This window comes from Electrona antarctica (assembly GCF_951216825.1).
Source record: "Electrona antarctica genome assembly, chromosome: 19".
NCBI classification, from domain to species: Eukaryota; Metazoa; Chordata; class Actinopteri; order Myctophiformes; family Myctophidae; genus Electrona; species Electrona antarctica.
Genome location: NC_136800.1, coordinates 21,652,171 through 21,665,702, shown reverse-complemented (window position 1 = coordinate 21,665,702; position 13,532 = coordinate 21,652,171). Strand labels below are relative to the sequence as shown.

General features: G+C 42.5%; 1 protein-coding gene across 1 annotated transcript in view; it reads left to right on the top strand.

Annotated features, from left to right (window-relative positions):
• Positions 1-13,532, top strand: part of abca4b (ATP-binding cassette, sub-family A (ABC1), member 4b) — a gene marked incomplete at its 5' end in the record, with an annotated part of 96,376 nt that overhangs the window by 14,692 nt on the left and 68,152 nt on the right. Inside the window, 3 exons of the mRNA XM_079488524.1 lie at positions 2,718-2,801; positions 8,435-8,684; positions 11,125-11,264. Coding sequence (XP_079344650.1) covers positions 2,718-2,801; positions 8,435-8,684; positions 11,125-11,264 — 474 coding nt within the window. The remainder of the gene's footprint in view (positions 1-2,717; positions 2,802-8,434; positions 8,685-11,124; positions 11,265-13,532) is intronic.

Below are 13,532 nucleotides of genomic sequence, written 5' to 3'. Positions count from 1 at the left end.
TGGGGACCCCCTGGAACTCCCTCAAGGGCTCCTCGGACCCCACTTTGGGAACCACTAGTATAAGGCATAAATTTATGAAGAAAAAAGAAAAAGAAAAACATATAAAGTTTATAAAATATAAATATGGAGGCAAGGTCTTTGCCTGATAACAACGGATGGTACACCCTGAAGTTGCCCTTTGAATGTCCTTTTTTTCTGTGTCACTGGAAGCTAACTTGGATGCAGGTGACTCGACTATAACCTCGGAGGAGGTGGCAGCATTATTATCCCCGTTGGCCTAGTTGTCATAATGGGCTTAACCGTAGAGTAGACCCTGGGCCACGCCTACTACCAGGCACTGACTTGACAACATGACGCTGTGAGTCTCCACACTAGTACAGATGCAACAGAATCATCAGTGGTCAAAAGTAACTAAGTACATTTTACTCTAGTACTGTACTTAAAGGGGATACGTTTGGGCTTTTGTGAGCACCCCAGACTTTTTTAGTTTTAAGATATTTTTATAGGATCTGGTTTTTGGGAGACATGCAGGAACTCGCATTAAACCCCAGACAGTTTATAAGTTGCTTGATTCAAGTATTTAGATATTTGATATTCAGGAAGGCGGGCATGTCTGATAAAATGAATATCATCTGTCTAAAATTCTGAATCAAGCAACTTAAAAACTGTCTTTGGTGCTCAAAAAAGCTAAAGTAGACGTTAAAATTACCTGAAAGTGAAATATCCCTTTAAGTATACAACTCCAAGTCTACTACAAACAACATCTCAGAGGCAAACATTAACAGGAATTTGAAAAAAATATTGAGTTACTAGTTACTGCAGATTTTAATTATCAATACCAAACATGCATTATAACTTAAGTCCCATTTTATAATTGGGCTATTAAGAAACTAGATCTACAAACTCATATACTGTAACATGTCACAATCACAACGCGCTGTGATCTCTGCAGTGTGCGTTGCACTACTAATGTATCCTCTGTAGCAGTGTGGTGTGGATGGAGATCTTTTAACCCATTAGACGTAAAGCCCATTACTGTGTGTGTGTGTGTGTGTGTGTGTGTGTGTGTGTGTGTGTGTGTGTGTGTGTGTGTGTGTGTGTGTGTGTGTGTGTGTGTGTGTGTGTGTGTGTGTGTGTGTGTGTGTGTGTGGTACTACGTCATGGTCATTGATTCCCCCTTCCTCCAATCATCACTCTACTGCACTGACTCCTCACTCCCCAAGATTCCCCTGTTCCTCCCTTCCCACCCCCATCCCCTTGCTCTCTCTCGCTCTCTCTCTCTCTCTGTCTCTCTCTCTCTCTCTCTCTCTCTCTCCCCCAGCCTCCCTCCTTCCTTCGTTCATTGAAATGCCGGTGTGTGTGAGGAGGAATGTGTGAGAGGAAGGATATGCCGTTTGTTTTGGCGTTCAGGGTTTCCTCCGCAAGGCCCTTGCACTGAGCCCCTCCCCCAGGCCCTTTCCACTGGCACACTGATATTTAATGCCTTAATTCACCCCCGCAAAGTAGTAAAGATCAAAGGATGGAATGTTGGCTAATTATGACTTTTAGACTTTAGATTTTCATATTCATTTAATCAGCATATTATTATTATTATTATTATTATTATTATTATTATTATTATTAGTAGTAGTAGTAGTAGTAGTAGTAGTAGTAGTAGTAGTAGTATTAGTAGTAGTAGTAGTAGTAGTAGTAGTATTATTGCAATGTTTTAATAGTGTGCCCAGGATAAAACAGAGAGATAATACACTGTATACTACAATTCTCAACATTGGGTCTGGTGACCACCAGGGATCCAAATAGACCCTTAAGTTACAGGTCTAAGTATAAGTAAGAGAAATTACTCTTTTACTTAAGTAAAAGTACGAAAGTGTTGGCATTAGAAAGTACTCATTACGCAGAATGTCCCGTTTCAAGTTTTCAAATGTATAAAAACCTTTAGAAAATAGCAGATGTACTGTACAAGCTCACAATGCATCTCTAATGAAGTTAATGTATGTTTTTTATAATCAAAATCTACAGTACTTGAGTAAATGTACTTAGTTACTTTCCACAACTGGCTCCTTGAAATGAAAGAGGCTGAGAGTCACTGGCACAGCATATACAAATCCACAGAATCAGCCCAAACATTTTGAGAAATCAATAAATAACAAGTCAACACTTGAAGGTTATTACTGTAGGTTCAGTACAGGTTCACACGAACACGCAGCTGAGCTGTTGCATAAATGCAGGAGTCTGTCAAAGGAATGTCTTCCATGAGCGAGCGCTGGCTATTGGACTTCACATTAGCATAGCTGGATGTTCACTGATGCTTATGCTATTACAAATGCCCAGAGCAGAGACAGGCAAGTCCCGGGAGGGAGTGAACAAAACTTTAACAACTTAAGTTCGAAAAATAGACAATCTAGATAAAATAAATCACACCCGTGTGAAGTGAGGGGCGCTCTTATCATCGTACATCATGACGTAAATTCTCCATTCATTGTCAAAGTTAGGCCCTCATTTATCAACGCGGTGTACGCCAAATTTGGGTGTACACCCGGTGTATTGTCAATAGGAATTTATTGTTTGTGTAAGACGAAAATCTACACTAATAGCTGAATAGTTGTTGCTGTTTTCTCAGAAAAATGCTGTAGTCGGATAAAGGGGGTATGGACTGAAGTTTGGGAACTACTGCTGCTAGCTCAACCAAATGTCTCTTTCTTGACTTCATTTCCCAGATGCCCCGGGTGTTGGACAGACAGGGGATTGATCTGCACCGCTGGGGTCGTGTTCTCTCAGCGGCGTCAGAGAGGGTCCAGGAGGTAAGAGTGTCCTCATGCAGCACGCACCGTACGTACAGCACGCAGTGGTGGGAAAAGTACTCACATGTTTTACCTATATACTGCAATGTGGAAATACTCTGTTACAGATGTTTTACCTATATACTGCAATGTGGAAATACTCTGTTACAGATGTTTTACCTATATACTGCAATGTGGAAATACTCTGTTACAGATGTTTTACCTATATACTGCAATGTGGAAATACTCTGTTACAGATGTTTTACCTATATACTGCAATGTGGAAATACTCTGTTACAGATGTTTTACCTATATACTGCAATGTAGAAATACTCTGTTACAGATGTTTTACCTATATACTGCAATGTAGAAATACTCTGTTACAGATGTTTTACCTATATACTGCAATGTAGAAATACTCTGTTACAGATGTTTTACCTATATACTGCAATGTGGAAATACTCTGTTACAGATGTTTTACCTATATACTGCAATGTGGAAATACTCTGTTACAGATGTTTTACCTATATACTGCAATGTGGAAATACTCTGTTACAGATGTTTTACCTATATACTGCAATGTGGAAATACTCTGTTACAGATGTTTTACCTATATACTGCAATGTGGAAATACTCTGTTACAGATGTTTTACCTATATACTGCAATGTGGAAATACTCTGTTACAGATGTTTTACCTATATACTGCAATGTGGAAATACTCTGTTACAGATGTTTTACCTATATACTGCAATGTGGAAATACTCTGTTACAGATGTTTTACCTATATACTGCAATGTGGAAATACTCTGTTACAGATGTTTTACCTATATACTGCAATGTAGAAATACTCTGTTACAGATGTTTTACCTACTGCAATGTAGAAATACTCTGTTACAGATGTTTTACCTATATACTGCAATGTGGAAATACTCTGTTACAGATGTTTTACCTATATACTGCAATGTGGAAATACTCTGTTACAGATGTTTTACCTATATACTGCAATGTGGAAATACTCTGTTACAGATGTTTTACCTATATACTGCAATGTGGAAATACTCTGTTACAGATGTTTTACCTACAGTATATACTGCAATGTGGAAATACTCTGTTACAGATGTTTTACCTATATACTGCAATGTAGAAATACTCTGTTACAGATGTTTTACCTATATACTGCAATGTAGAAATACTCTGTTACAGATGTTTTACCTATATACTGCAATGTGGAAATACGCTGTTACAGATGTTTTACATACTGCAATGTAGAAATACTCTGTTACAAGTAAATGTCCGGAATTCAAAATTTACTTACTTACTTACTTACAATACAAAAGTATTAGTATCAACATGTACTTAAAGTACAAAAAGTAAAAGTACTCATTATAAAGATTGTCCCATTTCTCAGTTTTCAAAATCCTTTGAAATGTTGCTTCTATGTCGTCTATTTTCAAATGGCCCGAAATGTATACAGCGCTGAAGTGCAGGCTTATGTATGTTTTGTAATAATAATCAAAAGCTACTAAACAAAAGTTTTCTAATGAATGTAGTGGAGTAAAGGTAGAATATGTGTCTCTGAGATGTAGTGGAGTAGAAGTAAAAGTCTTTCCACCACTGAGCGTACACATAGGTCACATGACACTCATGTCCCCTGCTCCTGCGTTGTGCTCTCACATAGGTCACATGACACTCATGTCCCCTGCTCCTGCGTTGTGCTCTCATAGGTCACATGACACTCATGTCCCCTGCTCCTGCGTTGTGCTCTCATAGGTCACATGACACTCATGTCCCCTGCTCCTGCGTTGTGCTCTCATAGGTCACATGACACTCATGTCCCCTGCTCCTGCGTTGTGCTCTCATAGGTCACATGACACTCATGTCCCCTGCTCCTGCGTTGTGCTCTCATAGGTCACATGACACTCTTGTCCCCTGCTCCTGCGTTGTGCTCTCATAGGTCACATGACACTCATGTCCCCTGCTCCTGCGTTGTGCTCTCTGGCGCATTGTGGACAGACGCAGGCGGTATTTTTAACCCTCAGGAAACAAGTCTCTTCCTTCGAAGGTCCCTACTGGAGAAACGCTTACACAGAGCCTGAGTGATGGTGTGTGTGTGTGTGTGTGTGTGTGTGTGTGTGTGTGTGTGTGTGTGTGTGTGTGTGTGCGTGTGCGTGTGCGTGCGCGTGCGTGCGTGCGTGCGTGCGTGCGTGCGTGCGTGCGTGCGTGCGTGCTCCCGCGTGTGTGTTTGTGTGTGTCATGTCTTGAATATTACATTAGGTATAGTTCAGGTCAATAAAATAGTACTTCTTTGTCCCTGCTAGAATAACCAAACTCTTTGACCCCTGCTATCATTGATGTTTGGCATACTGTATGTATGTATGATTGTATGTATGTATTTATGTATTTAGGTCACGCAGAATGAATGTGAAGGGTGAGCGAGAAAAACAGACAGAGAGTGAGGAATTGGGTATTGGCACATGTCTGCATGCCTGCACGGAATGTCAATTACTGTATATTAATGGAGAATTACACCCACACACACATGCACAGTCGCGCATGCACAGTCGCGCACGCACGCACGCACGCACGCACGCACGCACGCACGCACGCACGCACGCACGCACGCACGCACGCACACAGAGTTCAGACAGCAGCAATGGAAGTGTGTGCTTCGGCACGTTCTCTGCTACAAGAGACGAAGAGAGTATATCCCATCATCATTTTGGTCAGGGGTGAGCGAGAGAGAGAGAGAGAGAGAGAGAGAGAGAGAGAGAGAGAGAGAGAGAGAGAGAGAGACATTCCTTGGAGGTGACATACAGTATCCTGTAGGTGGGACGTCCATATCACCGTGGTGACAGAGAGGCTGGCCAAGTGCTACCATTCCCCCACCTCTCCTTCCTCGGAATTGAAGTGTGTGTGCGCGTGCGTGCGTGCGTGCGTGCGTGCGTGCGTGCGTGCGTGCGTGCGTGCGTGCGGAGTGTGGTGTGTGCATGTGTCTCTGTGTGTTCACATATTTGCCTTCCTTGCCGTACTGTAGGTAGGCGATGAGTCATTTACATCACAAATTTAACCCGTACAACAGTGGTTCTCAAAGTGGATGAGGTCCTTGGGGTCCCTGCAGCAAAAGTAGTTAATATACTATTTAATATAATTTGTGCCGTGCTGCGAGTTTGTACAGTATTATATCTTCTATATCTGAGAGTTTGTGAAACATTTTGAAGGAGTTCAAGGCAGGGAAAAAAAAATAAAGAATGTTCCCCTCACATCAGATAGGCTTTTGAAGCCTTTGCTACAAAATGTACAACTAAAGTTGTTTTTTTTAGCTTTTGCCACAAAAAGTACAACTAAAGGCTTTTTTTACATCGTCCAAAATAAAACATATTTACACATAGTACCTTATATACTATATATATATATATATATATATATGCTTGGGGGGGGGGGGGGGGGGGGGGGGGGGGGCTCTATTCTGAACTGACAATGACCCCTGAGGGAAGTTGTAAAAGATACGGCCCGCTTTCTTTTGAGGAGGGAAGCGATACACGGAGCAGAGAAATGCTGTTGGTCGGAGGTTATTTTGGTCCTGTCAATAGGAGGATATTTGGTCCACCCTCAACCTTCTCCTCTTCGTTTGAGCAGAGGTGTTCTCCTCTGTTTGTTTATTGTTTCAAACTATTGTTGTCTTGCGAGTGTTTACGTGCTCAAGGTCACACGACGTGCCTGAGTGAAGATCCACATAAACTAAACTTCAAAGAAATGTCGCGGACTGTGAAATGATCACATGTAGAACCAATGATTACAGATCCTGATTTCTGAGTGGTGATTTAACTCTATGGGTTCATTTTTAGTATTTTACAGTGTAATTACTGGTCAATCTATCTGTGAATCAGTGTTGTGGAGAAATTAAACTGGTACACAATAATTTAAGTACTAGCAGACACTTTCACCCAGAGCACGTTGTGATTGTAAATTGTAAATGGTGCATTTATATAGCGCTTTAAAAAAAATCCAAAGCGCTAGCACCCACACACACATTCATACACCGATGGTGGAGGAAACCATGCAGGCACCAACCTGCTCATCGGGAGCAATTAGGGGTTCAGAGTCTTGCGCAAGGACACTTGGAACCTCACGGTTCCCATCCGGCTGCTCTACCCCTGAGCCACTGCTCCCCCCCCCCCACCAATAAATAGTAAAATCGTCTAATTATGAGAGTGAGTGCACACTAAAGTATACAATTATTGTCTCCACCAGGCCGAAGGCATGGGGAGAGAGTATGTTTTGCACTCCGTCCGTCCGTCCGTCCGTCCGTCCGTCCGTCTGTGAACAGCTAATCTCTGGCACCGTTGGCTTGATCGCAGCCATACTCTGCACACACACTCCCTGAATGCCAGAGCTGAACCTCTGCTCCAAAGTTTTCACATTGGCCTGTTATAGCGCCACCAGGAGGCCGCTTTGTGCAAAACAAATGTTTTGACAGTAAACCTACAGATTTTGTCCAAACATTACGCAAATTGGTACACAGTCTCTCTAGAGCCATTCAACGAAACGGATCTTTCAGATTTTTCAGACTCCATCCTGATTGGCTACGATTGGCTTCCAAAGTTCGCAGGAGTGCTCCGTTTCAAACAAAATGCTGCAAATCATGAACACTGATTTCCGTGAAATTTTGTACGCATATTCCCACTAGGCCGGGGAAGAAATGCCACTGGAATATTTTCAACTCAGCCTCATGGTGGCGCTATAACTGGCCGATTTGTGTTTTTACCTATAACTGCACCAATCTGTGTAAAACCATGTATGCACACTCCCTAGAGGCCAAGGAAAAACCTTTGCCTGGAATTTTTCACATCTGCTCTTTATAGCACCACCAGGAGGCCGACATGTGTAAAACACATTTTCTAATATTACTCCTTCAGACTTTATCCAAATTTCACGCAAATTGGTACACATGCTCTCCATAGTCATGTGATCATGTGATTTGTTTGATTTCTCATAATTATCCATCCTGATTGGCTACGATTGGCTTCTAAAGTTTTCAGGAGTAGCCCGTTTTGTACCCATTTTGTACAAATCGCCACAACTCATCGCCACAACTCCTCAACGCAGCGTCCGATTGCGGTGAAACTGTGCATGCCTATTCCCACTACTAGGCTGAGGAAGAAATGCCACTTGACAGTTTTCAAATCAGCCTCATGGTGGCGCTACAACAGGCCAAGTCGCGTCACACACACACACACACACACACACACACACACACACAAAACCCCAAATAAACATGTTTATATTACTCACACTCACACACACTCCTATCCTCCTGGTGGAGACCTGTGCCCAGAAGGGCACTTTTTCTAGTTGAATATGTCATTATGTCAATAATCCCTAAGTTATTTGTCATATGCAATTGTTTTATTTCGAAGCCTAAAAGGCAAACGGAAATACTTTTTTATTCAGATGTTCCATGGTCAATGCCCAAAACAAAGTTGAATCGTTAAAATCGTTAAAAGCTAGCTCAACCAAATGTCTCTTTCTTGACTTAATTTCCCAGATAATCGCAATTATTTCGTCTGACAATTAATCGTCAAGTGAAATGTCATAATGGTGACAGCCCTACACAGTTGATGAAGACGTCTGCCATGTCTCCTTCACTGTACAGCTGCTGCAGAGGGACAGCTCCAAGGACCTGCTGAAGGCTGTCTATCCTCTGCTCCTCCAAGACGGAGGGGGTTCGTCCTCCTCCTTCACCCAGCTCCTGTCCACCGTGTCGAGCCTGATCTGCAGACACCCGGAGGGAGGGGGCTCCAGGGTGCTGTCCTTCAACTGGTACGAGGACAACAACTACAAGGTCTTCCTGGGGGTCAACGGCACCACCAAGGGCCGTGACTATGCCTACGACCCCTCTGCAAGTGAGTGAACAGAAGTGGAGATCTCATGCAGGGAGTAAAAGCAAAATGAAATCTCACGACTGGAAAAGGTTGTTAGGCCAAGTCCTAATCTGTGAATTGTGAGACAGAGTGAAAGGAGGGCTTTTTGCCTTTATTGATAGATTACAGTAGTTTGACAGGAAAGGAGGACGCAGCAAAGGTCGTCGGGATCGGGAGTCGAACCCGCGACACGCAGGCTGGATTACCATCCTAGGCGCCTGGACCAGCTACACTGAGGGGGTACAGTTGTACCCCCTCAGTGTAGCTGGTCTTCATAGCAACATCCAACCTTCTGTGCAAGTTAAATCTAATGGTAATGCTGTACAGTCCAACAGAAAAAAAGCTTTGTGATAACATTTTAGGTGAGAAATAGGCCATGGAGTTGCTCAATATCGCTTCATTACATATTGACTAATTATCGTTAGCTTAGACACAGTACAGGGGAGTCTGTTGTGACACAATGACACTAGTGACAATCACTAGTGACGATGGAAAAAGGTACTTTTGCCTAATCCTAACCCACAAACCAAGAGTCGAATCGAGTCGAGTACGCTATGCCGTGGAAAAGCACTTTTAGCATGGCCGTACATATCTCACTGTATTTCCTTTAGCCAGACAGAAGAGAGGAGGGAAACTAGAGTGTATAGACAGTGCACGCAGAACACAGGAAAAGAGGGATTGTCGTGGATTCTCTCCTAATCCAAATGGGGTTCCATCATGTGGATCCGGAGATCATCTTTAAGCACTGACATATCTACATACCTATCAACAGAGCCTACTGTACTGCAGCACTGTGGGTGTGACGTGCAATGGGATAGACGTGCTGGGCATGTCCTCAAAAACAGACTTATCAGAATCATGGGACCCACCAACCAGTGTTGCCAGATGCAGATTGCAAATGTAAATGAAAACTATCGTACACACACAGCCAAAAAAAGATAAATTACAGGTGTAAATATGTAATTTCACAAAACTTTTCACAAACTTTTTTCGTTTGAGACTCCTACATTACAAAAACACATCACATACCGTATGCTGCATGGAAGCAGGCAACTTCCTGGATACTTTATTGGCAGTTTAATAAAATCATCACAATGTCACCATTTAAAAAAACGCCAACGTGACATTACGCAAAAAAGACGAAGCATGTTTCCTTACCCTAAGGCTGGAGTGGAAAGATGCGACCAGTGTTTTTAATGTACATATCAAGGGTCAGATTTACTGATTTGATCACTTATTTTGAAAAGCCAAACCTGATCCCCAATCAGTAGCCACTGATATTTAGGAAATCCACGCACCTTTTTGTGATATCTAGTCTTTGTATTGAATGAGAGAGAGAGAGAGAGAGAGAGAGAGAGAGAGCTCAAAGCGGGGCCCACAGTGACATGCAGTGTGTTGTTATTGCTTACTGTAAATCGCTCTGGATTGCGTCTGTTAAATGCCTAAATTGTTATTGTAAATTGTAAATTGTTTGGTTCGGCAAGAGAGAAATAAATGAGAGAAACTATTAAAATTAGGTATTTTCCTTGGGGTGGCAAAATGCATCTATCCAGTGCAAAATTGTACAATCCTGTGTGTCAGTTTAACTTGTAGTTGAACTGGATTTGACAGGATTTTATACAACAAATAATACTGAGAATTGTTAGAACTACTGTTTTACTTACAGTAAGTGTGATGGATGGGGACTGTTCATTTCTCTATTTGAGACCTGAGTTTTATGTGAAGAGCCAGCCTCTCTCTCTCTTTGTCCTCTTCATTCTTTTACAATTACAGTACATAATTACTTAATTATGTTACCAAGACAGCATGTGGTCTGGTTGACTTATTCAACAGTCAACACCATTGTGAGCTTGTAGTTCTGCCTATACGCCTATATTTTTGCATATTAACGACATGCCCAAAATAAGGACACCAGGGTTAATGTGCTTAATCATTTACAGTACTGGTTCCCAATCCAATCATTTTAGCTCAACACACGAACAGAGCTAAAAAGTTTCCCAGGACCCAAGCTAGTGAAAATAGGAAATCTACACGCTCACAATGCGTTGCTTGAGGCCGCGTTGTGAGCTTGTAGATGAGCTATTTTCACTTTTTATTAAACATTTGTTGTCTAATTTATGGAATTTCTTACCCATACAAATGTGTCCGCGACCCACAAACGGGTCACGAGTCGACCCAGTGTTTGGGCAACATTGATTTACAGTATGTAAACCAGACCCATAGCGAGAGACGGTTACGTCACTGGCACAGACTCCCATTGTAAGAATGGAATGTGGAAGTTCTCTTTCTATCTCAATGAGGAAGTTCCAATGTTTGGAAAAAAAAGCGTGACGCAACTCTCTCTCTCTATGGGTCTGGTATAAACTAACTGAACTAAACTTGCATCATCATGTATCAAACACTGTCCTCTCTGTATCCTCAGCTCCGTTCTGCAACACCGTGATGGAGAGCCTGGAGTCTAACCCCATCACCAAGATCGTGTGGAGGTCGGTGAAGCCCCTGCTGATGGGGAAGATCCTCTACAGCCCCGACTCCCCTGCCATCCGCCAGATATTAAAGAGTGTAAGAGAGAGAGAGACAACACCATCTCCATGTAGCCCCCCGTCTCACCTCTGGGGTTCACTCTGGGGGTCCCTCTTCAACCTCTCTCTTTCTCTCCCTTGTTTTCCACCCCATTTCACATTCTTAATCATTCTTTTTTTGTGTGTGTGTATTTTCTATCCTTTTGTAAATTTTTTGTACCCCCCTTTACTGAAGTCTCTTGATACCACAGTGCATTTCTTTGCTTCTCTCTCTCTCTCTCTCTCTCTCTCTCTCTCTCTCTCTTTCTCTCTCTCTCTCTCTCTCTTTCGCCACATGCCCCCACCCTTCTCAGGAATGAGCTGACTAGAAAACTCAAGTGGACGGTGGGGAGGGTGTGTAGTGTGAGTGAGTGAGTGGTTGGGTGGGAGGGAAGGAGGAAGAGGAGGGGCAGAATTCAGGGCTAAACCAAATGAGTGGGTGCAGCACAAAGAGCAGAAACGGAGCGTTTTGTCCCTTCCACCACATGCTGACGGAAAACAGATGTGAGGAGGAGGATTCCCCTGTTGATGACAATCTCACTTATAGTCACACTTATCGGTGACACCAGGTATTCAAACCAGTTCCTTTCCCCTCCATCAGGCGCCCCGGCTGGCCAGGGGGAGGCAGTTTAGATACCAGGATTACTGCATGTTTTTTGTGAGGGTAACTACCTACCCCTAGGGGACACAGGGAGAACAAACTCCACACAGAACAAACTCCACACAGAAAGGCCCTTTCGCCTACTGCTCTTTAATATCCACATGATATTTGCCTACAACCACATTTTTTGTCAGAGCTCTGTTATTAATATGCTTCTCATGGCTCTCCTCTAGAGTGTGAAGTGTGTCCCCCTGTCACCCACACCGCGTCCCCTGAGATTGTCTCAGTGTCTCCGATGTTATATAATCTGTTGTCCTGCAGGAGGATACCGTGTATCTCATAAAGACAGAACACAAAGGGGACCGCCAACTGAAAAACAACAGCTAAAAAACAAACATGAAAAAACAGAACATGTTGTGTCTTTTTCAAAGAACAAGGAACCAGCAAGTTTTTTTATTAGTATTACCAGTATTATTGTTGGTGTGGCTCTGCAGGGTATTTAGACTAGAGAGTATTTCTGGGTGTTTGTCTGTGTGAATCTCGCAAACCACTGGACAGAGCAGTGCCACATTTCTTGTGCACACTGCCAGTAGACTAACTTAGTACCTATTACCTACAGTTACACTGCCAGTAGACTAACTTAGTACCTATTACCTACAGTTACACTGCCAGTAGACTGACTTACCTATTACCTACAGTTACACTGCCAGTAGACTAACTTAGTACCTATTACCTACAGTTACACTGCCAGTAGACTAACTTAGTACCTATTACCTACAGTTACACTGCCAGTAGACTAACTTAATACCTATTACCTACAGTCCTATACACTGCCAGTAGACTAACTTAGTACCTATTACCTACAGTCCTATACACTGCCAGTAGACTAACTTAGTACCTATTACCTACAGTCCTATACACTGCCAGTAGACTAACTTAGTACCTATTACCTACAGTCCTATACACACTGCCAGTAGACTAACTTAGTACCTATTACCTAAAGTCCTATACACTGCCAGTAGACTAACTTAGTACCTATTACCTACAGTCCTATACACTGCCAGTAGACTAACTTAGTACCTATTACCTACAGTCCTATACACACTGCCAGTAGACTAACTTAGTACCTATTACCTACAGTCCTACACACACTGCCAGTAGACTAACTTACCTATTACCTACAGTCCTATACACACTGCCAGTAGACTAACTTACCTATTACCTACAGTCCTATACACTGCCAGTAGACTAACTTAGTACCTATTACCTACAGTCCTATACAACACTGCCAGTAGACTAACTTAGTACCTATTACCTACAGTCCTATACAACACTGCCAGTAGACTAACTTAGTACCTATTACCTACAGTCCTATACACTGCCAGTAGACTAACTTAGTACCTATTACCTACAGTCCTATACACTGCCAGTAGACTAACTTAGTACCTATTACCTACAGTCCTATACACTGCCAGTAGACTAACTTAGTACCTATTACCTACAGTCCTATACACTGCCAGTAGACTAACTTAGTACCTATTACCTACAGTCCTATACACTGCCAGTAGACTAACTTAGTACCTATTACCTACAGTCCTATACACTGCCAGTAGACTAACTACCTATTACCTACAGTCCTATACACTGCCAGTAGACTAACTTACCTAT